The sequence below is a fragment of the Equus caballus genome, chromosome 8 (genome assembly GCF_041296265.1).
Source record: "Equus caballus isolate H_3958 breed thoroughbred chromosome 8, TB-T2T, whole genome shotgun sequence".
Taxonomy (NCBI): Eukaryota; Metazoa; Chordata; class Mammalia; order Perissodactyla; family Equidae; genus Equus; species Equus caballus.
Genome location: NC_091691.1, coordinates 81,643,041 through 81,667,230, shown reverse-complemented (window position 1 = coordinate 81,667,230; position 24,190 = coordinate 81,643,041). Strand labels below are relative to the sequence as shown.

The 24,190-nt window shown below is 37.9% G+C and overlaps 1 protein-coding gene across 42 annotated transcripts in view; it reads left to right on the top strand.

The window, feature by feature from the left end:
- Nucleotides 1-1,547: 1,547 nt before the first annotated feature.
- Nucleotides 1,548-24,190, top strand: part of TCF4 (transcription factor 4) — a 344,026-nt gene continuing 321,383 nt past the window's right edge. For 8 of the 42 annotated variants that reach the window (XM_070275682.1, XM_070275679.1, XM_070275691.1 and 5 more), the window contains exons 1-3: nt 2,789-3,371; nt 4,260-4,351; nt 5,997-6,069. In XM_070275682.1, coding sequence (XP_070131783.1) covers nt 4,280-4,351; nt 5,997-6,069 — 145 coding nt within the window. In that variant the 5' untranslated portion in view covers nt 2,789-3,371; nt 4,260-4,279. Of the gene's footprint in view, nt 2,118-2,624; nt 3,372-4,259; nt 4,352-5,140; nt 5,364-5,448; nt 5,542-5,996; nt 6,070-24,190 lie in introns of those variants that run through there. The other 34 variants (XM_014727825.2, XM_023647843.2, XM_023647841.2 and 31 more) reach the window with 14 other exon arrangements.

The following is a 24,190-nucleotide window of genomic DNA, read 5'->3' as shown; positions in this document are numbered from 1 at the left end:
AAAGACATGACATCAAGCCTTAGGTCACAGAGCTGATTAGAGGTAGAGCCAGTGGAATATTTCTCCTAAACAAACGCTTGTGATCTTTTTATTACATCATCTCTGTAGAGCCTGAAGAGGCTTACTCTGATAGTCAGAGATAATGCTTGTGATAATGCAGCGTAAAGTAGTGTCTAAATGTAAAATATTATTTTAAGATGAGAACATGGAATGGGGATAGCAGTCAGGAATCTTCACAATGTGTGAATAGATACAAAACAACTTCTATATTCCCCAATTCTCGTTCTCTAAAAACTTACATGTAAACAAAAGATCTTGAAAATTGATCTGAACTTGGTTACCGCCACAAAATTGCATCAGAAAATGGAGATTAGGATGTTCCCGCTGCCAGATGGTACAGGAATGTGGCTTAATGTTGACTCTGATTGCAGACTGCCTGGCTTCAAAGGTGGGCTATAGTACTTAATAAAGGTATGTAATTTAGGCAAGTTTGTACCACTTATTAAACTGCTCTGGGTCAAGCTACTCAACGTTCCTTGCTTCTGATTCCCTATATGTAAAACCCAGTACTAACACACACTCCCCAGAGTCATTCTCAGAAATAAAACAGCCAACACTTGAGAAATTCTTAGAACACTGTTTGGCACATAGTAAACCCACTATTTAAGTGTTACCTGTCATTTTATTACTCACTTTTCTCTGGTGGGAGGACTAAAAGCTATCCTTTTGGAATAGAGAAACTTCCATTTAAAATTCCGTGGGCTAGATTAGAGATATCAGTTGGTTTAGCAAAGGATTAGAGATGGAAAAGGAAGATTTCTTCAGTGGTGGCTCCACCTTTATCTTTATCCCTTAACTCTTATGAAATTCGCTGTTATTTGCATTTCACAGACCAGAAAACAGGCCAGGCAAGGTCCTTGCTTCGTCCAGAAGGAGACTTTGAGTCCGTAGCGGTTCATGGTACACACTCGATGGGAGTCTACTAAGCAATCAACGGAAGTCGTCTCCAGGTGAAGACTTCCTGGACCTACGAAGGTCTCACTCTCCCAGGGGCCTAGATAAAGATGGGGTGGGGTGCTGGAGGAGGAGAGGGCCCACATCCCTCTTCCAGCCCAGAATCTCCAACTTTCCACACCGCCCCGGCCTCGCTCAGAGGACCGGCTCCACGTTGCGGGAGAAGCGCGCTCAGGCTGTCCGTGGGCGAGGCCTGCGCGGCCTCTCCCGAGTCCCCCTCAGGGTGAGCCAGGGGGTCTGACGCCCCTGCGGAAGCCTGGGGAGTTTAATTCCTTCACTTATTTGGAAACTACACTTTCGAGTCAAAGAACAAGGAAGGTCAAGGAACCGTAAGAAGAAGTAGCGCGCAGGGGCACGGAGCCCGCAAACAGCCCCAGCCTCGGTAGCCCTGGCAGTTCGGCCCCACGCGCGACGCACCCCCAAGCCCAGCCACCCGCCTCCGGTCCCGGAGGAGGCGTGGCCCGCAGCGCCGCCATCTTGGTCGCCTCTCTAGGCGCTCTGTTTACCACTCTATGGTCGCCCGCTCCCGCCCCGCCCCTCCCCAGTCATTGTCTGGAGGAGCAGCCACGGCCGCAGCGCCTTCTCTTTATAAGCCCGCAGTGCCCGGATGTGAATGGATTACAATGTATCTTTCAGGGAAACCTATTATTATCAATGTGACTCCACGGGGGAGTCAATGGTGATGATGATGAGCAGGAGGAGGATGATGATGAGACACCTCTAAACTTGGAACAAGTTTAAGACTTTAAGAGGAGAAGAAAAAAAACCCCACCAACAAGATTTGTTTGAGGAAAAATTGTAACTATCTTGTATTGATATTTTTTTTTTGTAAACAATAAGAAAAAGTTGTTGGATTTTTTTTTAATGATTTCTTTTTTGGGGGAGGGAATTTTGTTGCAGTTTTATGGTGGAAAATGCAAAAACCAGAGCCAGGTGCATAATTTTGTATTCTGTGGATATCCCTGGAGCAGAACTGAGTACCAGTTAAAATACTTTTTTGGGGGATACACATGTGAGATACTAAGTACTTGCAGAAGATTTTTGTCTCTCTTTTTAAAGTCACTTTCCTTGGAATATTGTGAGCATATTTGTGGCCATTTAAGGTAACGTTACAATTTGCTGTCAGAGTAAACTGTTTGTAATTTAATTTAATTTTTTAAATGTCGATCCCAATGTTTTATTAAAACAAAAGGAACAACCTATTAAATAATTGCCAATGGGAAAAAGTGTGTGCATGCATTTTGTGTATGTACTCGCACATCTAGCAATAACACGATTTGTAGAATGTGTATTTTAACACACGTTAAAATAGTGTCTGTTGCATATACTGGATAAAGCACGCTTGTTATTACGAAACGATAGAATTACGAAGCTTAATTTTTATCCGAAAAAGTGGTGTGAAAAAGTATGTTTTAAGAGTATGCAGGGCCTGTAATGGTAAAGGTTGAATTAAAAACTTACAGAGCTGGCGAACGCAGACTTAGCGTGCCTAGGAACTCAACTGTAAAAACAAAACAACATTCACCCTCAAAAATAGCCTTTTTTTTTTTTTGGCGAAGTTTACAGCTATACTATTCTGTGACTTAAAAGGGAGGGGAAAGAAAGTAGGCAATTCAGGTTTGGCCCCCGACGCAAAATTACCGAAATGAAAATCTCTCCGGCAAAATGTGGCTTGGTTTATATATGGAAAAGAAAAATATTGTCCTCTTGGCAAAGTCTTTTTGCATCACGTGTATTTGCAGCCTAGTATAAACTTGCTTTGCCGTGTGTGGATGTGTGAGTGAGAGGGAACGAGAGTCAGAGAAAGAAAGAAGTGAAGGGATGTAAACTCGAATAAATTTCAAAGTGCCTCCGATGGATGAAACGGGCAAAAACTGAACTGTTCAGGCTTCAGATTGTAACTGACGATCTGAGGGAAAATGAGGTGCTCGATGAATTTTCGTTTGTATTTTTTTGCGAGGCGGGGGAGGTTTTGAGATTTTTTTCTTGTGGGGGGGTGCATCCCAGCCAGCCCGACCGGAGTGTGCCGCGTCTCCCCGCCGGAGCCCCCCCACCCATTTCTTTGCTGAACTTGCAATTCCGTGCGCCTCGGCGTGTTTCCCCCTCCCCCCTTCCCTCGTCCCCTCCCCTCCCCGGAGAAGAGAGTTGGTGTTAAGAGTCAGGGATCTTGGCTGTGTGTCTGCGGATCTGTAGTGGCGGCGGCGGCGGCGGCGGCGGCGGCGGCGGCGGCGGCGGGGAAGGAGCAGGAGCGGGCGCGGGCGCAGGAGCAGGAGGTGGTGGTGGTGGAGGCAGTGGTTAGACATGAACGCCGCCTCGGCGCCGGCGGTGCACGGAGAGCCCCTTCTCGCGCGCGGGCGGTAGGTACCGGCGCCGGCGGGGCTCGGCGGGGCTGATGCGCCGGGCGGCGCGGGGCTCGGGCTCGGCGGCCCCGCACGCGGCTCCGCGCCTGCGGTGCCGCGGGCTCCCGGCTCCCGACGCTCCCAGAAGAGACACCCCTTCCCCTCCAGCGCCTCTTCCCTCCCCCTCATCTCTACCCCCCCACCCCCCTTCCCCAGCATTGCCACTTGGAGGGACCGATGACTTTGCCAAGGGCCTGACTTTAATTTTTACAACCCTTTCTTTCACAAATTAGGGTGCTGGACAATTACAGGACCCGACCCTCCACTCTGCTCCCCCCCTTTCTCCGACCCTGTCACCCCTCCCCCTTTGGACGTGTTTTCACTCCAGAGACGCTCATCTTTAATTTCTTTATAGCTACTTTGAAATGCAGAGGGGAGTGGTGTGTGTGAGTGCGTGTGTGTGCGTGTGTTTGAGTGTGTGAGTGTGTGTGAGGGGGGCGGGTAGGGTGGAGGGTGGGGGGAAAGTTGAGACCGGATCGTTCTGAGTAGTTTCTCTTTTCTCTGTGATCCATTCATTTCTCGCTCTACCTCCTGTTGCATAAAATGATGCGCTGAAGAGCGGCTTTTTTTTTTTTTTCCTTCCGGGATTTGGTTTTATAGTGGATGTTACCAGTTTTGATCGTCTCTTTGGAAATACAATATCAATATCGCTTTTTTTTTCCTTTTGCTATTGCTGCCTATTCCATCTTAAAAAAAAAAACTCTCCCATCCCTCCCTCCTTTCCACCTTAATCCCACCCGCCCCCACATCCCCACCCCCAACCCCCCCAGTCTCCAAAAATCCGATTGTGTTTTCTCTAAGGATTGGGACTGGATTTTCTGATTGCGGTTATTTCCATGTTTCTAGGTTTGTGTGATTTTGCTAAAATGCATCACCAACAGCGAATGGCTGCCTTAGGGACGGACAAAGAGCTGAGTGATTTACTGGATTTCAGTGCGGTAAGAAAGAACGGTGGAAACTAACAACAGCTGTGAAACAAAACAAAACAAAACAAAAAACCCAAACACTTCAGCTAGAAACCAATAGTAATCTAAAGGACAGGAATAATTTTTAATTGGCTGAATCCTTGGTAAACATAAAGGTCTTTTTGATAAGTTTTTAACTACAATTTTTGGGTGTGATGGACGAGTCAGGCTTTTTTTTTTTGAGTCTAATTACTTGCCTTGAGTTCCCTACACACCGAACCCCGAAAATAATGGAATCTCAGCCCAATGGAAAGGAAAAACAGACACCCCTAAAACTGTGAACCACCCCTAAAACTTGGCCTTTTCTGAACATTTTGAGTACTAATACTGTGCACTACTGATGTTATTTATTTTGTTCTGAAAATGGGAAAGAGATATTAGGAGACCCAGTTGTCTCTTAATTAAAGTTTTAAACTGATGATGCTTTGGTTTAGCAGGACCTGTAGTCCTAGGTAACATCTTTTCCTGGGATTCTGAAAACTCTAATGTGTATCCTGAGCATACATTCTTTAGAACCCTTTAGACTGTTTCTGTAAATTTCATAGTCGTGAGATCAGCACAAAGCAGAACTTACACACTTGTGGAGTTTTACGGCTGTACTTGGTCCTTCTCCATCCCTCTGCTTCCCTTTCCCAAACGTGTCAGGGGAATTAATTCATTTTTAATGCCAGATGAGTTTGGTGTAAGATGCATTTGCAAAGCAAAATAAAAAGAATCCACAAAACACACAAATAAAATCCAAACCGCCTTCTAAGTGGGGCTCTTTCATGTTGCTGCTGCCGCTGCTGCTACTGCTGCCGCTGCTGCCGCTGCTGCTGCTGCTGCTGCTGCTGCTGCTCCTGCTCCTCTTGCAGACCTTTTGGAGACATGGCTTTCGGAAGTTTTGCCAGGAAACGTAGCCCTAGGCAGCTTCGTAGCCCCCTTTCTGCTTGCTGCACTTTCTCCATTCGTTCCTTTGCTTCTTGCAGGCTCTGACTCAGGGAAGGTGCGCATTATCCACTAGATACGTCGAAGAAAAGGGAAACCAATTAGGGTCGAAATAAATGCTGGAGAGAGAGGGAGTGAGAGAGAGAGAGAGTGAGAGTGAGAGTGAGAGAGAGAGAGAGAGAGAGTCTTGCTTCAAATTGCTCTCATGTTAGAGACGAAATGAGAATTTAGTGCAGGTGGCACTTTTATTTTTATTTGGGTTCACATATGACAGGCAAATCCTATACGGGATGGAAATGGACATTGCCACGTTTATGGCCAAGGTTTTCAATATAAAACAAACAACTTTTTTCTTCTCCTTTGTAAAACTAATGTTTTCTAGAGAGGCCGCTGCCCTCCAACCTGAATTTTGATAACATTATGGGGACTGTGTTTGTTTAAAATCTTGTAGTACTGCCTAGTACTGGCAATCTAATGAGCCTGAGGAAAAAGATAGAGTGCTCATGGGGAGGGGGCTGACTGGTAATGTTGTGCCTGTTTTAGTTTTAAGTTGGAATGGTGATGTGTTTTACTAAAATGAACCCTTACCATAAACTCTAAGTTATTTGGTAAGAGTGTGAAAGATCTTTGACTCACTCTGAAGGCACAAATGTCTTTTTTTTCAACAGTAATATTTCTTTGTTTCTTTTAGATGTTTTCACCTCCTGTGAGCAGTGGGAAAAATGGACCAACTTCTTTGGCGAGTGGACATTTTACTGGCTCAAGTATGTAAATTCTTTTCTTAGTGTGTAGTTAAATGTTTCTTAGCTGTTTATTCACTCATTGTATATTTTTGGCTCTGTTGAAGTCTTCTGAAAAAGTCATTGAAATTTTAGCCTGTAATGATATGGTTATTTCATTATCCATCAGTGGTATGACTTACACAAAATGTTATCTTTTGCAAAATTAAAATAAGATCTTTTTTTTAATCAAGGAAACTCTCAGAATTCAATCATTTAATTTCAAAGCAATTTTCTAATACAATTGTAATCAAACACGTGAAGCTAAGTCCAATGTTAACATGGGGAAATAAATTAATGTTCCCTATTTGAAAATTGAGGGAAAAATCTAACTTTCAAAAAAAGGGAAAATCCCTTGTAAATAATATCAATTATTAGGTACTATGTATAATTAACCCTTTTAAAGAAATGAGCACTTAATTTAGCAGATGAATGCTGCATAGTAAACCAGAGCTGTAAATAGCCTCTTGCTAATCTGAGAGCTGTATATGAATTCATTTATATTTAAAATATCCTTTTTGGTGCGTTAGCTGTTTCTTTGCTGTAAGCAATTACTTGTGCAATGAATTTTTGCTGTATTTAAAGTTGCAAATTTGGAAGGACTTTTACATGTTATAAATGAAAGGTCTTTAGGTGATGCTTAAAGAAGACGTTAGCGCTATTCACAAAGGAATCTCTGTGCGCAATGATTATCTGGCATCTAAGGAGGAGTTTTAATAGAGGACTCTCTGAAGGTCTGTTATTAAAAGTGAATACTGAAAATATGATATTCATTTAAAATGTATTTGTATTTTTGTCCAGTGTATTTCATATCAGAAGGAGGCGTACATTGTTGCCTGCTATCCTTTAGGTTCAAGGCTTAAATCCATTTATGCTTGTTAAACAGCTGCAGAATTTTAGGAGTTCTGGCAGTGGTACAGTACAGTACATTAGACAGAGTACTGTTCTTAAGTCAGACTGGTAAATGTTGACATCTTTTAGCTGTGAGATGCCAGTGGAATTGTAGGTTAACTATTGAATATAATTTCCCATCTCTTAGTTTTCATTTGGTGCTATAGCAATGAAAGAAATCTGTTCACCTTTGTCATTTGTATAATTGGTATGTGTTTATAAAATTAATGGTTTTTAAAAGTTGCTCATTTCCAAATGAGTAACTTCTCTTTCTTCTGGTTCCCGTAAGTCCTAGGAAAGTTTTATCTCTATAGCTTGAATTATATAAAATATGAGATGCCTCTTGTAGTTATATTGTATCTTTTATTTTTTGGAGTCCACTTTGATTAAAAGTACTACTGACCATATGTTTGTGTTTTACTGTCCTGGCCCTGTTATATTTTCCATTTAGGGACTTAACATTTTTTTTGTTGTATTAGTAGTATATTTTCCAAATTTCTGTATTGTGTTCTCTACACAACCTTGAGGTAAAGATGAATACAAGTGTCTTTTCTAGGCAAATTAATTTTTCATGTTAGACAATATCGAAACAGTAACTTTATCTCTGACAGTAATTTTCTTCACGATTCTGCTTAAGAAAATGTGTATTCAGTTTAAATCTAAAAGTGGATTATGTCAGAAAGGCACAGAGATAGACTGCTTTCAAAGTCAGTGCAAAATACTTCTTTGGACATTGTAAAAACGGACACATTTGGAATAACTTAAGTATATCAGTTGAGATATGGTTTAATAAAGTAAGGTGATTTAGAAGCATGAAATTGTGTTACATTTAAAAAGACAACTGTGTGGCTGGTGCATTTTCTGTGTTCACATTTAAATAAAGTCCTTGCTGTGATGTTTAAGTGTTTGCTGAAAGTACAGGCTGGATAAGTATGAGTATGTATTACATTTTGTTAAATGATCATATGTTGAAACTTACACAGTTCTTAAGACTTCATCCTTAGTGAGACCTGTTATATTTCTAGTAAATATGCTGTGACTATTTTTAAGGTATTGAATTTTAAGTTACACTGTACCAGAGGTGTAGTTTTCAGGCCCAAGCATTTACTTGTAAAGGTAAAAAGTATAGTGGCTATTTTGTTCTGGCTGCTGGATTGAAAATGCAGGGTTTTCATCCAATGCAGTGTGATGGTGACCATAATATATAGGGTACAGATTGGAGTGTTGGTTTTTCTCGTCTCTTCAAGATACATTTGAACACAGGGCTATTAGTGAAGAAAATGGCTTTCATTTCCACTTGATAACAAAGATAAATCCCTTTTAAAGAATAACAAATAGAAAAATGAGGAAAACTGCATTTTTCCCTTTAACTGGAAGGATGAACTAGGAAACTTTAGGCAGAGAAATAATTTTCTAAATTGGCTTCAGGTTAATATCCATTGTCCTGAGTGGGCTCAAATGTCGCTTTCATGGGTAGCTTTGAAACTCGGATCCAGAAAAAAGATCCAAACTATAAGTAAACTGTTCGTATTTGAAAAACCTGCTATATTTTTTCAAAGTGACGCGTGGTGATATTTCATGCTTAAAGTTCCCAATAGCATTTGATTCCATCAATATAGGATGCTCCATCGTGATTTGCAATGGGAGAATGAAAATAAAGTGTGGCCATATTCCCTTTAATCTTTCATTTCACAAACATGGTTTTTCCTACCACCTTAAGAAATGGGGAGGCTGCTAGGGAGAATGGAATGTAACCTGAGCTACAGCCTGACATTCCCAGGGAGCATTTTTCACATGAAAGGCTTTTGTCAACCCAGGAAAGGACCAGCAGTTTTTGTTTGATGTTTGCAGGTGTTCAGCAGAGAGCACTAAAACAATTCAGCCATGATGGTTCAGAGCTTCGATGACCTTAACAGGGAGAATTTGGGCTCTGGAATTATTTTTAAGAAATAGTTGTAACCTATGTGGAAACTTATACAAAGAGATTTAATATCCATTATATCATTGATCTTAAAACAAACTAAAAGCATCCACATGCCTGGACAATTGGAAAGTTATTCTCATTAAAAAGTAGGATGGCAGAGTTACCAAAAGAAAAAAAAATACACCTAGAGTCTATAACTTATTGATGAATAAGGGCTTAATTTTTTGCTATAACAAAAATACAGTTCATTGACTTACCTTTGAGTCTTTTGTGAGCAAAAGAGAAATATACTAGCTTTGGTGTCTTTTTAAAAAGTAATTTTAAAGTTGGGCCACTAAAATGATCTGTACTCAAGAACAGCTCTGGTCACATCTGTTACATGTATTTACAGTTAGTCTGTGACGGACACTACATCTTCCTCTCTGAGTGTAAAAGTTGAGCTTTTTTCCCTGGAATTGTTTAGTTTTACTAAGGTGTTCAGCAGTTGTTAAAGATTGCCAAATGAATGGGTGTTTGAACAATTAAGAGCAGCAGTAAAACACACCACATCCCTGTCATGGTCATTTCTGGAACAGGAAAAACATTTCTTGACGTTCATTCAAGTTAGTTCACCTATATCCACATGACACCAAAACGACGCATCAATTTAGTAAATTCAGTGAGAAGAAAAATCAATCCAACGGGTAGTTTTGTATCACAGACGAGATTCAAATGGTCAGCATCCTGAATCAATTTCCATCTGTACTAGTTTGAGTTCATGGTTATGGCGTGAAAAAAAATTGATCTCCCCTTAAAGGTATTTGTTGAACAGTTATTTAATTGTGTGTGTGTTTGAAAACAGCCTTACTATTACAGTACAATTCATAATGGTTGTACGGCTTTTGCAAAGAGCAGAGTAATTTAATAGGTTAAAAAAAAAGTAAAGTGGCGTTAAACCCGTTATGTTAGAATCATAGAATTTGGGGGTTAGAAACCCCTTAGAAATATACAGCCCAGTGCCTTCATTGTACAGTCAAAGAAAACTGAGGCCCAAGTGAAGGAGGTTCTAAACTGTGCCTTTATTTGCTATTCTAAAACACAAGGTTTGATTTGCTAATTCTCTGTTCTTTATTGGAATAACATTGGTTTCACTACTCTGTTTTTCTGTAATTGGTGTTGCATAATGAGGTGTGAGGATTCCTGTGCTGATATTTATGCTTACAATTGCTTCTGCCTGTGTCCTTTGAAGGCTTTTTAAGATTTGGAGCTAAATTTTGGATTACTGGTCATTCTCTTTTGTCTGATCTCCCCTGTGACTCTTTGCAAGTTGTTAGATTGAATAATAGAGTGTGGATGGGCATGCCACTGACAAAATTAAAGCGCTTCTTAATATGCCAAGTGGTGTGCTATGCACTTTATATTTATTGTATTTTTTTAATCCTCGCAAGAACCCGGTGAGATGCAAGGACTACCATGCTCGATTCATAGATGAGGAAACCGAGATTTAGAAATGTTAAACAGCTTCCTCTGAGCAGTCAGTCATGAATTAGGTTTTAAAGCCAGGTTCTTTTCTCACACACACGTGCACATGCACGCACACACACACGCAGAGTCAGATATAGGTTATCTTTTTCAAGACTATATAGGCATAAAAATGTCTTATTGAGGCTTGGAATAGAATACTGTTCCTGATCTTTAGAGTAGATAAGCATTTTTTAAAAACATATTTAAGATAATGACATGAACCACACCCATTATTTTTCCTGCTTTAGTATCCAAATAAGCTAGCTTTCTAATTTATCTAGGGTTTCAATGTGACTTAGTATGTCTCTCTCATATTATTATTATTTTTTAATTTTTACAAAGAAAATATGGTAGATATTTTCAAAGTTGTGCTTTTGTTCAATTGTAAGTTGACAGTCTGCATGGGTACCAGTGAAAATATTTTGTTTTCAATTATTTTTATATACCTAGTCAAACCAAAAGTTGAGATAACCACACATGCTCTGTTAATATCTAAAAAATAAAGATTTCTTGTCTTTATAAAAGAAGTTTTGCAGTTCATTATTAGATCTTTGAAACTTAATATTCAAGAACAATAATCCTAAATTCTATCTGCATCACTAAAATAAGCCATTTTGAAGTTTTGATATGTCTATTACCAGACATGTGCTTAAAATGTTGCGTTTTCTAAATTCAGAAGGCAAAAGCAGTACTCTATCTGACACTGACTTAAGTAAATAAAATGCATTAAACAAGTGTAGGGATCCAAGATCTGTTGAGACTGAAATGCTTAACATTTTTGACAGCATCAGCAAATTATCTTCACCCTACTATTGTAATGAGGAAATCACTTAAATAACAGATGAACAGCTAAGTCACATAAACATATATAATAGAACTATGTAATGAAAGTTTATGCTGTTAATTGCTCGAATCTGTCTTAAATGCTTAGAATCATGGAGCAGTAAAGACTGTCATGTAAACAGTTTTGTTTTGAGCTTAAAATTATTCCTTTTTGCTTTCATCTGCTATGATAAACAAAGTAATTTTGTAAGCTTTGCAGATCAAACATTTACTCCTAATGGTAAACTACATTTTATGTTGGAAGTTTGCAACCTCGTCCAAGGCATAGAGTTGAGTCCTGGTGGCCCCAGGCCTGTGATTTTCAACGTTTAGTATTATGATACTATTTAGATCTGTTCCCATAAGCCAAGATAACAGATCTTAAGTTGCCTAATAAGGAACATGGTGTGTTTTGAAATGCTCTTCAGTTTACAAGTCCTGAACCAAAATGTTCTTGGCCAAACCTTTAGAATTTATATCTATATGTTGAGTAAGTCAGATCTTGCACAGACATAGCATCAAAATGAAGCTAGACAGAAACAAAAAAACCTCCCCATTCCTTATCTTTTGTATTTTATGAGCTATTTTTTATGACCAGGTGTTCTTTCAAGTTAATTAGATAGTGCTCAGTATTAGAGAAAGTAAGGTAAAACACATCATAGGGTTTTTTTAAAGGTTATTTTTGTTACTGGTTTCTTATTACTCTGAATAAAATTTTCAAAATCGACCACCAAATTTATAAGCTTACATGTGGATTATCCATTTTCTAAATCTGTGAGCCCACTTAGACTCAGCAATAAGATATGCACATGAGTTTTAGGTGGATACCTTTGGACCATATGTCACTTAGTGCTTATGAGAGAGATGGAAGAAAAGTGGCAATTTAATCTTTAGAGAAGATTGGTTAACACTTTGTTATAAGTAATATTTATATGTATATATATTTTTTATGTCAGACTCACAGGAATAGCAAAAGTGTTGAAAAAGGTTGTCATATTTACTTTCATTTCAAAAATAAATAAAGGCCCAGTTAATCAGCATATCAAATACCCAGGTGTGTTTAAAATCAGTTTATATGGATGAATTTCAGGGCTGTAAGAAAGTATTTTATTTAAAGGTGCAGCCACGCGATTGTTCAAATGGATGCTTTTGTACTTTTGTGTGACAATTAACATTTAATGAATGACTTTCTAGACTGCCATTGGTGGTAATTACGATACGTAGTTTATTAACTGCACTCCATTGTCGGAGGTGCCTGTATTGATTTGTTTTGCAAACAAACCTTCACACGTTCAGCAGTATTTGTACATTACTTTTTAAAGAACCTGTTTCATTTGCTGATGCTGATGTTGCCTCTAAAAATTTTAGCTTACAGATTCTCATGTACTAGAATGCCTCTTTGATCAGAGTGATTTTAACTGAATTAAAAATTCATCAACTTTTCAGCTATAAAAATTTTGCGCTTAGATCTTCAGGGCATCCCCAAAAAACTACAAAATTTTGTTTTTCAAACAAAGAATTTTGAGAAATTCAGATTTACGGGAGACTTTAGAGATGCTCTATTGTTTCTTAGGTAAAGAGCCAAGGTTTGGGAGGGTTAAAAGTCTTTTGCCTAAATCATACAGTTGGTTATTGGCTCTAATAGGACACAAATACAGATGTCCTGACCCGCTGGTCAGGGACCCCATGCTGCTTTTAATTAAGGTTTGGACTCAATCCGTTTGTACCAACTGTATGTTTCTTAAGAAGAGGAAAACTTGTATAATTTACCATTTCTGAAAAAATAATAAAAACCCAGATTGTGAGGGATGGACATTGTAATCCGGCTCACTTGTCATCACGTGTTCTAATTTGGCTAAGGCAGTTGACGAATCACTGTTAAAATGTATTGTGTTATTAAAAATAACAAAGTAAGACCTATGATTAAATATCGGGGCTGTAATTTAATCTCAGGGGTTCTGGTGCTGTTCATAAACCATTTGGCTTTTTTCTGTAACAGATGACGTCAAAATACAGCTTGATTGAGTTATGACCCTGGTTACAGGAGCACCTGCCTGTGCCTCTTTACTTCATGGCATGTCAGCATTTCCATTACAAACTTTTCTTTTTCTCTGACATTTTTAACTTTGAATAGTTAAACTGGACTGATGGTTGGCATATAAACTTGCAGTCCCCTGGGAAAAGACTATTTTCCCAATAAAACAGAGAAGGTGGTGACAAAGCCCCGTTACAGAATACCTCTTAGAATGTTCTTTCTTGCTTTAATCTTCCATTAATTTAAACGTTCCTTTTTGGGCTACTCAGCTGCATTGCAAGGCATCCAAATGGAAGGGTTTTAATCTCAAATTTCTCAAGTGAAGACTTAAATAAGAGGTATTTAGAGGACTGTTAAATTAGGAAAAGATCTATGCAGGAGGATGTTGAAATGATAGCTCTGGACACTCTGGTTTTCATATTGTATAAGATGCTGCAGAGCAGATATGAAAAACATGCAAATTGGTGTACCTGGTCAGTGATTACTTTTATATCCACTTAAGATGAGTAAAAATGGATAGGGAATGGTTTAGGAAGGTGTATTTATTGTTATCACTGTCTGGAGCTTGTAGCAGAGCTTCCGTTTTGCCCCTTGGGTTTACTCTGTTGGCAGTGGAGATTGGGTGTTGTTTGTATCTGTCTAGCTAGTTATTTATCTACCTGTCATAATTCTTACTGATGGATCATGGAATATGTACTTTTAGCACATGCTACGTTCAAACCCCTGTGTTAGCAGTTGTGGGACGAAGAGGCCTTTGTGCAAGAAAGGTCCTGCCCTGGGAGGGTATGTATTCTGACAGAAAAGAGTAGAAAACCACGTACATAATTAATACTCAGTGTCCAGAAGACAAGTGTCATTCACGCTGTGGGAGTTTAGATAAGTAAAAACTTATTTCTTGCTGGGGGAAATGAATAATGAAGACTTCAATGAGCAAATCGACTCTGATCCTGGAAGGGGAGCGATAGGATTTCGACATGGGGATGTTGGGACTGAGCATTTTATGTCAAGATCACTGTGTACCAGGCAGAGGAAGGAAGGCTACTGCAAAGGGTAGATTAAAGAGCACCAGAAAGAAAGTCTCCTTAGCCTGTGGTGGAGTCAACTCTGGTCTAGGTACCTGCGGTGACTTCCAGGCAAACATCTCTATCTTGGATGTCCTTTTTCTTTCTTTCCTGATTTTGGGTTTTCTTGGGAGTGTTAGAGATTATAATCTAGTTTCCTTCCCGAAGCATATGTTTTTAGTGTAGTGTCAGGATGGAAATCAAGGTTTTTATGTCCCCAGTTCCAAACGCTTCCTATTATACCATTCAGCAATGGAAATTTTCTTGAGCCAAAATGATAGCTACTTTGGAGAAGATTATTTGTTTAACTGATCTCTGGAAACCTAGATTCTTTTGCAATATTGCTGCTAACTAGCTGTTTGTATTGACAAAATGATTAGAACCTCAAAGCCTGCATCTGAAAATTGAGAAAATAATTTGAAACTCTCTAGGACACTTCACGAGGGGTTTTATACTAAAAAATATTTTCAGATTGCAAAAATTCACCATTTTAATAACAATTATTATTATTACCATCACCATTGCCAGTTCCACTTCTTTTAGTTCAAAAGCGAGTAGGGAAATGTAGTTATTATTGCCATATAACCCATTTGGAAATGCATTTAAAAAACTTTTTCAAAGATATTGTTATCTTAGCCAAAACTTATATAATGTTTGTAAGAAAATTATGGAGTGGCTAGATATACCTTTGGCTAAAATCTATCATAATTACATCACAAATAGGAAAAAATATATATATATACCATCCTCTCCTCAAGTATTGATGAGTTCAGATTAAAGTGTCTTTCTCTCTGTGACCTCCGGGTATTTCAAAGTAGCACGTCTTCCAGTTTCCACAAGGAGCCAAAAATTCAAGTGATGGTTGAAATAGCCTGAGGAAGAATTTATTAATGAATGATTGTGTTTGCCACAGAGTATAAACAAGATTTTTATGACAAACAGAATATTCTAGACCCATTTTTAACAATGTCCTTTACGAACCTATGTATTCCCAAAACAGCTTCTTCACTTTCAAAAATAAGGGATTCATATTTAAAATATTTTGCACCCTTACAGCTTTAAACTCAGCGAGAAAAAATTTGGTCATCAAGTGGTAGTAATATTTCAAGATTGAATATATAATTTCATACATAACCTAATTTTGTAATTTTGGAAAGAGAGACCAAGCAATATTCAATTCCAATCCTTGTTGAAATAATCGTTCTTTGTTGTGTACCTTCTCGAGCATCACTGTCCACTGATGTCCCAAACCATTGAACGCTTTTCTCTTCTCTTGTGGTCACTGTGATTTTTTATCTAGTTAGTTTTAGGCATGGGGTTACTTTTCTTTCGCATAGTATTTTCCCCTGATTTTATTAGCTTATTATCCTTCAATTTATCTTTTCGGCCCATGTTGAACTATTTCTCTTTTGCATGGGCTGTATGTTTGCGGTGTCCCACTTCTGCGGATGGTCTACACTTGAATCTGTAGTAATTTTAATAGAATTGGATAAGGTGAGAAATATTCCATCATTACTTTAATTAATTAATTTTACTTAAAAAGTTCCATTATTATTAAAGCCCGATTGTTTAAAGAATGTTGAAAGCTTCAGAAGAGTGACAGGGATGTATGCACATCGTGTTATTTTTTTTTCAGGGTGAATATATTTCACTGGAGTAACAATAGAATTATTGAGAATTATTAACTTTCATTTACTCATTTGTTCATTCATTCAGTAAATTTTTTTTTTTTTTAAGATTTTATTTTTCCTTTTTCTCCCCAAAGCCCCCTGGTACATAGTTGTATATTCTTAGTTGTGGGTCCTTCTAGTTGTGGCATGTGGGATGCCACCTCAGCATGGCTTGATGAGCGGTGCCATGTCCCCGCCCAGGATTCGAACTGGTGAAACCCTGGACCGCCAAAGCAGAGCACGCGAGCTTAACCCCTCGGCCACGGGGCCGGCCCCTCAGTAAATGTTTTTTGAGAGCCAAGACAATTTATAGTGCTAGATACTACGGTGATATAAAGAAGAAAAAAAATTTCGACTTCAACATTGCAATTGGAGCACAATATTGCTGTTGTTAGGTAAAAGTTCTACAATGATTCAATCAGAAAGGTGTGGAAATACAGAATTAGACTTCTTTAGGAGGCACCTTTCAAATATAACTAAGTGCAGACTTCGCATTTCCAACTGAAGCATAGAAATCCTGGAATCTGTGGACTTGTCTACTTCTGCGTGAGTATGAAGAAAAGAGAATGGATTCAAATGGTGATGCAAATTGGACCTGGAAGAGTATTGTTATGAATGTACTCTCAGGTTTAGTACCATAGACTCTTTGGGAGGCAATGACAATTATGTTCCATTTGTCCTTTTTGAGTGGAAATTAAAATTTTGGATTTATAGATAGTGCACATTTACTTCAGGGGCACTAGGTGTGCATGGCTTATCTTTTTTATTCCCACACTTAAATTTTTTAATATTTATTTTTAAACTTCTATGCAGTAAAATTATTCATTTACTTTTAAAATTAGATAATTATTTATTGAGCACTTATCATGTCAGATGCTGTGCTGGATCCTGTAAATAAAATGATGAGCAGGACAGGTATGTTCCTGCATTGACTAAATGAGGGGGACAGACATTAACTCAAGAATCAAGCGAAGGAATGTCCCTGTCCTGTTTGGCATTGGAGGAGTGCATGGCATCAGACAGGTTTGTGGCAGGGATATCTGACTAAGCCGAGCAGTCAGGCGAGGCTTCCCTAGGCTGGCACACCTGGACTGAGGTGCGATGGAGTATGGGGAGTGAAGTGGGCTGGGGAGATAGGTTCCATGCAGAGAGAGCAGGGCGTGGTGGTTGGGGAGGAGACTAGAGCATGGCTTGAGCCGAGGCTAGGGAGAGGGGTAGGGGCCAGATCATGCAAGACTGAATGATAGGGAGCCTGTGCAGTTGCTATGATCAGATTTGTGCCTGGGAATCTCGCTGCAGCCCAGAACATAGCCCTCAAGGGTAGTCGGTATGAGTGGGCCAAACCAGATGTGAGGTTTCTGCGGAAATCCAGGTGAGAGACATGGTCCGACATGGTGGGTGGTGAAGTTGGAAAATTGACTGTAGACCTTATTTGAAATCTATAACTTCAGCCGACTGGAGAGGGACCATTCATAGTGGGTACTTGCTTTTTTTTGCATGTGAAACTTCCTATAACTTGAAAATCAACTATACTTTATACCTTTTTTTTTTTAACTTATTTATTTGTTTATTTATTTTTTTGAGGACGATTAGCCCTGAGCTAACATCTGCTGCCAATCCTCCTCTTTTTGCTGGGGAAGACTGGCCCTGAGCTAAATCCGTGCCCATCTTCCTCTACTTTATGTGTGCGATGCCTGCCACATACTTTATATGTGGGATGCCTGCCACAGCATGGCTTGCCAAGTGGTGCCATGTCCATACCGGGTATCCGAATTGGTGAACCCCAGGCCTCCAAAGCGGAATGTGTGAACTTAATCGCTGTGCCACCGGGCCGGCCCCTGCTTTATACCTTCTAACAGTAACTGTGAGACCTAATTAAGCTACCCTGTGATATCCACTGTCTTTTTAGCAACCAAGTGCCAGAGAAGTGCTTTTTATTTTCCGAGAAAAGTGGTAGATTGATTTTGCAATTCTGTTGTGAGAGGATGCAAAGATGGAAGTGGGAGAACAAGGCAAAAGGGGCTTTTCCTTCTGATTTGATGGTCTTCAGTACTTATGCACTATTTAGGCTTCTTAGAGCGTATGTTCTTTTTACCAGTAAACATTGTGACGGTTTAGTTAAACCTGTTGGATTGAATTCATTGAGTACCTGTGGTCAGACATCAGATAACACATCCATGGGATGATACTGACCCTCTTTATGGGGGAATTTTAGGAGGGAGGTTTGGCTTATATGAGATACTGTCTGAGATCAAAACACTGTTAGTTGATTATGTTTTGTCTGAGGTGGCCCATGGGGGAAAATTGTTTGTTAACTTTTGATTAGGAACAAAATGAAGCTTCCTGTTTTTACAAATCCCAGCTAATATCCATCCTTGGTCTTTTCTATTGTCTGCCTCCCTATTTCATCTGACCATCTCCCTCTTTGTCTGTCTCTCTCCCCCTCCATTTTCTCACTAATCTTATTGTTTACTATTGGGAGTCACCTCTCAAACCAATGTTTGTTAGTCCATTTTAGTTAGGAAAAACGTCACCATTCTTTCTGTATATTTACTGTTCAAATTGAAGAAAAAATATCATTCGTTCGTTCTTTCTTTCCTTCCTTTTCTCTCTCTGTCTCTGTCTCTCCTTCCTTCTCTCTCTGTCTCTTTCTTTTTTCCCTCCCACTTCCACCCTCCTCCCTCCCTCATTCCTCCTTTCCTTCCTTCCTTCTTACCTTCCTTTTGTCTTCCCTCCCTCCTTCTCTCCCTCCTTTCCTTCCTTCCCCCAGCTAGGTAGAGCACTGGGGTAATGCTGTGGGTATGGGTTGAATCCTGATATCTATGCCAGTTAGTAATACTTGGCTCCATGACCCAAGAGCTCTGTGTGTTCCTTGTCAGAAGGGCGCTGAAAGCAGAGAGGCATAGAACCATCTGCGCCGAGCGGAAAACTCCTAAAGCATGTGCCCTGCTGGTGAGGGTGTACATAGGGGAATGTGATGTAAGTGGACATGGGTCACATGTTGTTCCTGCCTCCTGGAGAATTCCTTCAGCATCTAGGCATGCGTTCGTAACTCTCAGTTAGAAAATAAAATGAAATATAGTTACCTTCCTTTTGCGGTGGGAAGGGCCCACAGAGGGCTTCCACAGTATCTGCAATCGCTTTATTTTTTTGGAAAGAAAAAAATGGTAGAATGTAATGGTTGACAGCTCTATGCTTGAAATATTTTGTAATTAAAAATGAAAAAAAAGGAGATCTCTCCCTCTCGTTCCCATCCCGCTCTGGGCACAGCCCTCTTTCTAGCCTTCCTTCACATGAAGCAAGAGTTTTGTTGTCTCCAGTGACTTCCACTGACTGCTTCTGTATCCCTTCCTCCCGTATTCTTTTAAGTCTAACCCCAACCAAATATTTTGAACCATATTTTATCATGTAATGTTTGACACCTGCCAAATAATATATGTAGCGTATGTAAATTAACGAAGCTTAATGATGGCGTGAAGACCGTGGCCCCTCCGTTCGAAATAAGAACTAGAACAGTATCTGAAACTTTGCCCATCTTCCCTGCCAGAGGTAAAAATTCCCTTGTTGTTTTTTTTAAAGTAGTTTTATGACATGTATATATTATCCTTAAACAATATGTTGTTTGAGTTGACTTGATGAAGGATTATAAAAATATTATCATTCTTATACTGTCTTGTGGTACTTGCTTTTTTTACTCAGTGTTACATTTTGAAGATTTCTCCATGTTGTTATATGTGGTGTTAGTTCATTTTCACTGCTAGTGAATATGCCTCAATTTACTTCCGCATTGTTTAGTTGGCAAATCGTTGAACTGATTCTCATTTTTTGGAACTACACACTTTCCTGTACATCTCTTGATGCACACTTGATCATCTCTTTTGATATCTGGAGGGTAGATATTTATGGGTCAGATTGTTGGGTTGTAGAGTACGTGAATGTTCAACATGACAAGATAGTGCCAAATTGTTTTCCAAAGTTTTCTACCAATGTGCATTCCCATGGACAGTGTAAAAGATAACTACTGATGCATAGTGTTGCCTGCCTTTGGTGTTAAATATCTTAGGTGGGATCTAAATATCAAATGTAAAGTGTATCTCACTGTGGTCTTAATTTGCATTTCCCTGATAATTAATGAAGTTTAGCATCTCTGTATGCGTTTATCATTCAAATTTGTTCTTCTGTGGAATTTCCCCTTCCCTCAATTTTATACTGAGTTGTTGTTCTTTTTCTTATTGATTACTAGGTGTTCTTGATATATTTTTGGATAATAATTCTCAGTCATGCATGCTACAAATACCTTCTCTTATTTTATGACCTGTCTTTTTACCCTCTTTATGACATTTTTGATGAACAGAACACCTTAAATTTAATGTAGTCATATTATTATTTTTTTCCTTTTTCATGTTTCATTTTATGTCATGGTTGGAAAATTCTTCTCTACCACAAGATCATAAAGATATTTAATACAATTGGCATAGATTTCGTAGAGTAGGAAGTAGAGGTCCAATTCCATAAATGTCTAAGGTACACATTTGTTCTAGAATCTTTCAGTGAAAATTCCATCCTTTCTCTAGGCATTCACCATGCTATTTCTGTAATGTTGTAAATTTCCATGTTTGTAAGGGTCTTTCATTCTGAGTCCTTTGTTCTAATCTGTGGGCCAGTTTGTCTACGGTTGCTTCAGTACCACATTATAATAAGTGTTATTCTACATTTTGGTATCTGGTAGGTGAAGTCCTTCCTCTTCCTTCTCATGTCCCGTATGTACACATTTACTTTTGCTATTTGAGGGCCAATGTTCTCTCATAGAAATTTTACAATTAGCTTGTCACGATCTTTTGTAACCTTTTAGAAATTTTATTGAAGTTGCATGGAAACTAATGATCAATTTGGCAAAAATTAATATATTTTTAATAATGACTATCTCCACTCATGTATCTCTCCATTTCTTTAGGTCTTCTTTGATATCTCAAAATAAAGTTTTATAATTTTCTCCATGAGGTTGTGCATATCTCTTTATGGTTTATTCTTAGGTACTTAATTTTTTTGTTACTGTTGTTAATGGCATTTTCTTGTAAATTAAACATTCAAGTTGTTTGTTGCTGGTATTTATAAATGCTGTTGAGTTTTGTGTATTGATTTTCATATTCAGCCATATTGCTAAACTCTCTTATTCTTGCTAAATTCTAAAAATGTCTTTGTGTTTCCTTTAGAATTTTTCCTATAGCTAGTTATAATATGTGTGAATGATGACAATTCTGTTATTTTTCCTTTGAAATCCCTATACCTGGCTTTTTTTTTCTTTTCTTATCTTACTGTGCTATTTAGGATGTCAAGTACACCATTAAATAGAAACAGCAATAGTGGTCATCCTTGTCTTTTTTTCTGATTTTCACTGTTGACATTGATGTTGGTAGATATTTCATGAAGAAAATTTCCTTCCATATGTATTTTGCTAAGAGTTTTATCATGAGTATTGAGTTTTATCAAGTACTTTTTCTATGTATATTTGAATTATATTTTTTTTATCTTCTTTAATTTGTTAATGTTGTGAGTGACATTTATGTTTTTCCCTTTGGTAAACTCCCTTTGCATTTTTGGGATAAAATTAATGTGGTCATGATGTATTTTTATTACTCTCTTAAAAATAATAGCAGTAAAAATATGGATTTTTATGACTTTAAAAAATAATATCAGTTTTCTAATATTTTCTTTGGTATTTTGCACGTGTGGTTATAACTAAGATTGGTATGTAATATTCCTTCTCTGGTTTTGATTTGTGTGGTTTTGACTACAAGGTTATAGTGACCTGTAGAATGAATAAGGGAATATTTCCACTCTGTCTTCTTTGTAAGAGTCTGTATTAGGCTGAAATAGTCTGTTCCTTGAAATTAGGTAAAACTTGTCTGTATAACTATCTGAGCCTGGTGTGAGATGATTTTAAATCACTTATACAGTTTTTAAATATTAAGGTATTATGAATGAGAATTGTACTTTCTTTTCCAGATAGTTTTAAAATTATATATGTGAATAAAATTATATAATGATGTAAATAATATTTTTCCCATTTATGTAGATTTTTAAATTGATTATCATAAAGTTATTCACAGTATTCTCTTATTACCTTTTTCTTTTTGGTGACAAACATTCGCCCTGAGCTAACATCTGTTGCCAATCTTCCTCTTTTTACTTGAGGAAGATTGTCCCTGAGCTAACATCTGTGTCAGTCTTCCTCTATTTTGTATGTGGGATGCCACCACAGCATGGTTTAATGAGCAGTGTGTAGATCCATGCCCGGGATCTGAACCTGTGAACCCTGGGCCACAGAAACAGAGTGCGCAAACTTAACCAGTATGCCACTGGGCCAGCCCCTCTTATGACCTTTTTCATCTCTGTTAACTCTATAATTGTTTCATTTTTCGTTCCTGATTTTATTTATTTTTTCCTTGCTCAAGATTGGTAGAAGTTTTTCTCATTTATTAGTCTTTTCAAAAAGAAGCAACTTTGGCTTTGTGGATTATTTTTTTAACATTTGTATAATTTTTTTTTATTGTGTTCATTTTCTACTTCATTAAAGTAGAAAATGGTCTTTATTATTGCCTGCTTTCTGTTTGCTTTGGGTGTGTTCTGAGTTTTTCCTAACTTCTTAAGTTGACCACTTAGCTCATTAAGTTGTCATCATTTATTTTTTTTAATATAAAAACACAAGGCTGTAAAATGCCATCCAAGTACTGCTGTCACTGTATTCCGTAGATTTTAGTATGTAACATGTTCATCATATTTTGTTTATAAGTATTGTAGAGTTTCCACTATGATTTCTTCTTTGACCCTTGCAGTATTTATTGGTGCCTTAGAAGGTTTACAGATGAATGTGTTATTTTTCCTTTTATTATTGACTTCTAATGTCATTTAATTGTTGTCAGAACTGTTCTATGTGACTACAGTTCTTTGGTTCTTGTGAGACTTGCATTATTGTCAGTTTTAATTAATCAGTTTTCATAAATGTTCCATTGTGTGCTTAGGAAGACTGCGTATTCTCTTATAATTGAGTTGAAGGGTCCATGTGTCCAGAAATTTAAATCTTGTTAGTTCTGCCTTAAAATCGTCTGTACCTTTACTAATGTTTTTTTTGTCTGACGTACTGTCATTGAGAGAAGTGGATTGAAATAATCCTTTATGATGGTGACTTTGCAAATTTCTCCCTGTTTTGGCTTTATACATATTGAAATTGTGTTATAACATGCGTTCAAAGGTAGAATGACTAGATATTCCTGGTTAATTAAACTCTTTATCCGCTTTGTATGTGGTCATACTCATTCTGCTCTGTTGTCTTAAAATCTATTTGATCTGCTGTTGGTATAGCTAACCCACTTTCTTTTTGGCTACTGTTTGTCTTATGCATCTATTTTTTAGTCTTTATTTATCCCATCCCTGTTGTTATGTTTTAGGTATTCCAGCTACAGCTGGATTTTAATCTTAATCTAATCGGATATCAAATTGTGTATTTATGTTTTCTTTGTACTATGGTTTAGGTCACTTACATGGACTACGACGTGAATGGTGCCTCTTGGGATTGTCAAACATGGTAGCTCTGTGATTACTGTCATCAAAATTCTGGAGTTCCATTTGTATTCTGTCTTATACACTTTTTATTCCCTCCTCTCATTCTTTTAAAGAAATTAATTAAGGTTTTGTTTGTTTCACTTTACTCTCTCATTGTTTGGAATTTATTTCTGTTTTTTAGTGGTTACCTTTGAGATTTACTTTGCCTGGTTATCTGACAAAGACTAAAGTTTGTCTATAGTCTTAACTCTCCTTTGAAGCAATTTTAGGACGTAGAATACCATTCTTTCCATCGCTCTTCTCCCTACTTAGAGTATTTTTGTTTTGAGTTTTAAAATATTTTCTATTAAATTAGATATTGTTACTTTATAGCCAGCATTTAGATTTCCTAGTTTACTAATTTCTTTGCTCAAAACTTTCTGGCATCTTAGGTTAGACCTTCTTCCTGGAATCGTTTTCATACTTGATGAAGTATATCTTGGAGAAGTTTTTTGGTATAGGGATGTTGAAGGTCAACTCTTATACTTTTGTTGATCCAAAATGTCCTTATTCTTCTTGAAAGATGATTTTACAGAGCACACAATTCCAGGTTGACATTTATTTTTTCTCATTACTCTGACAGTTTTATTCTGAATTC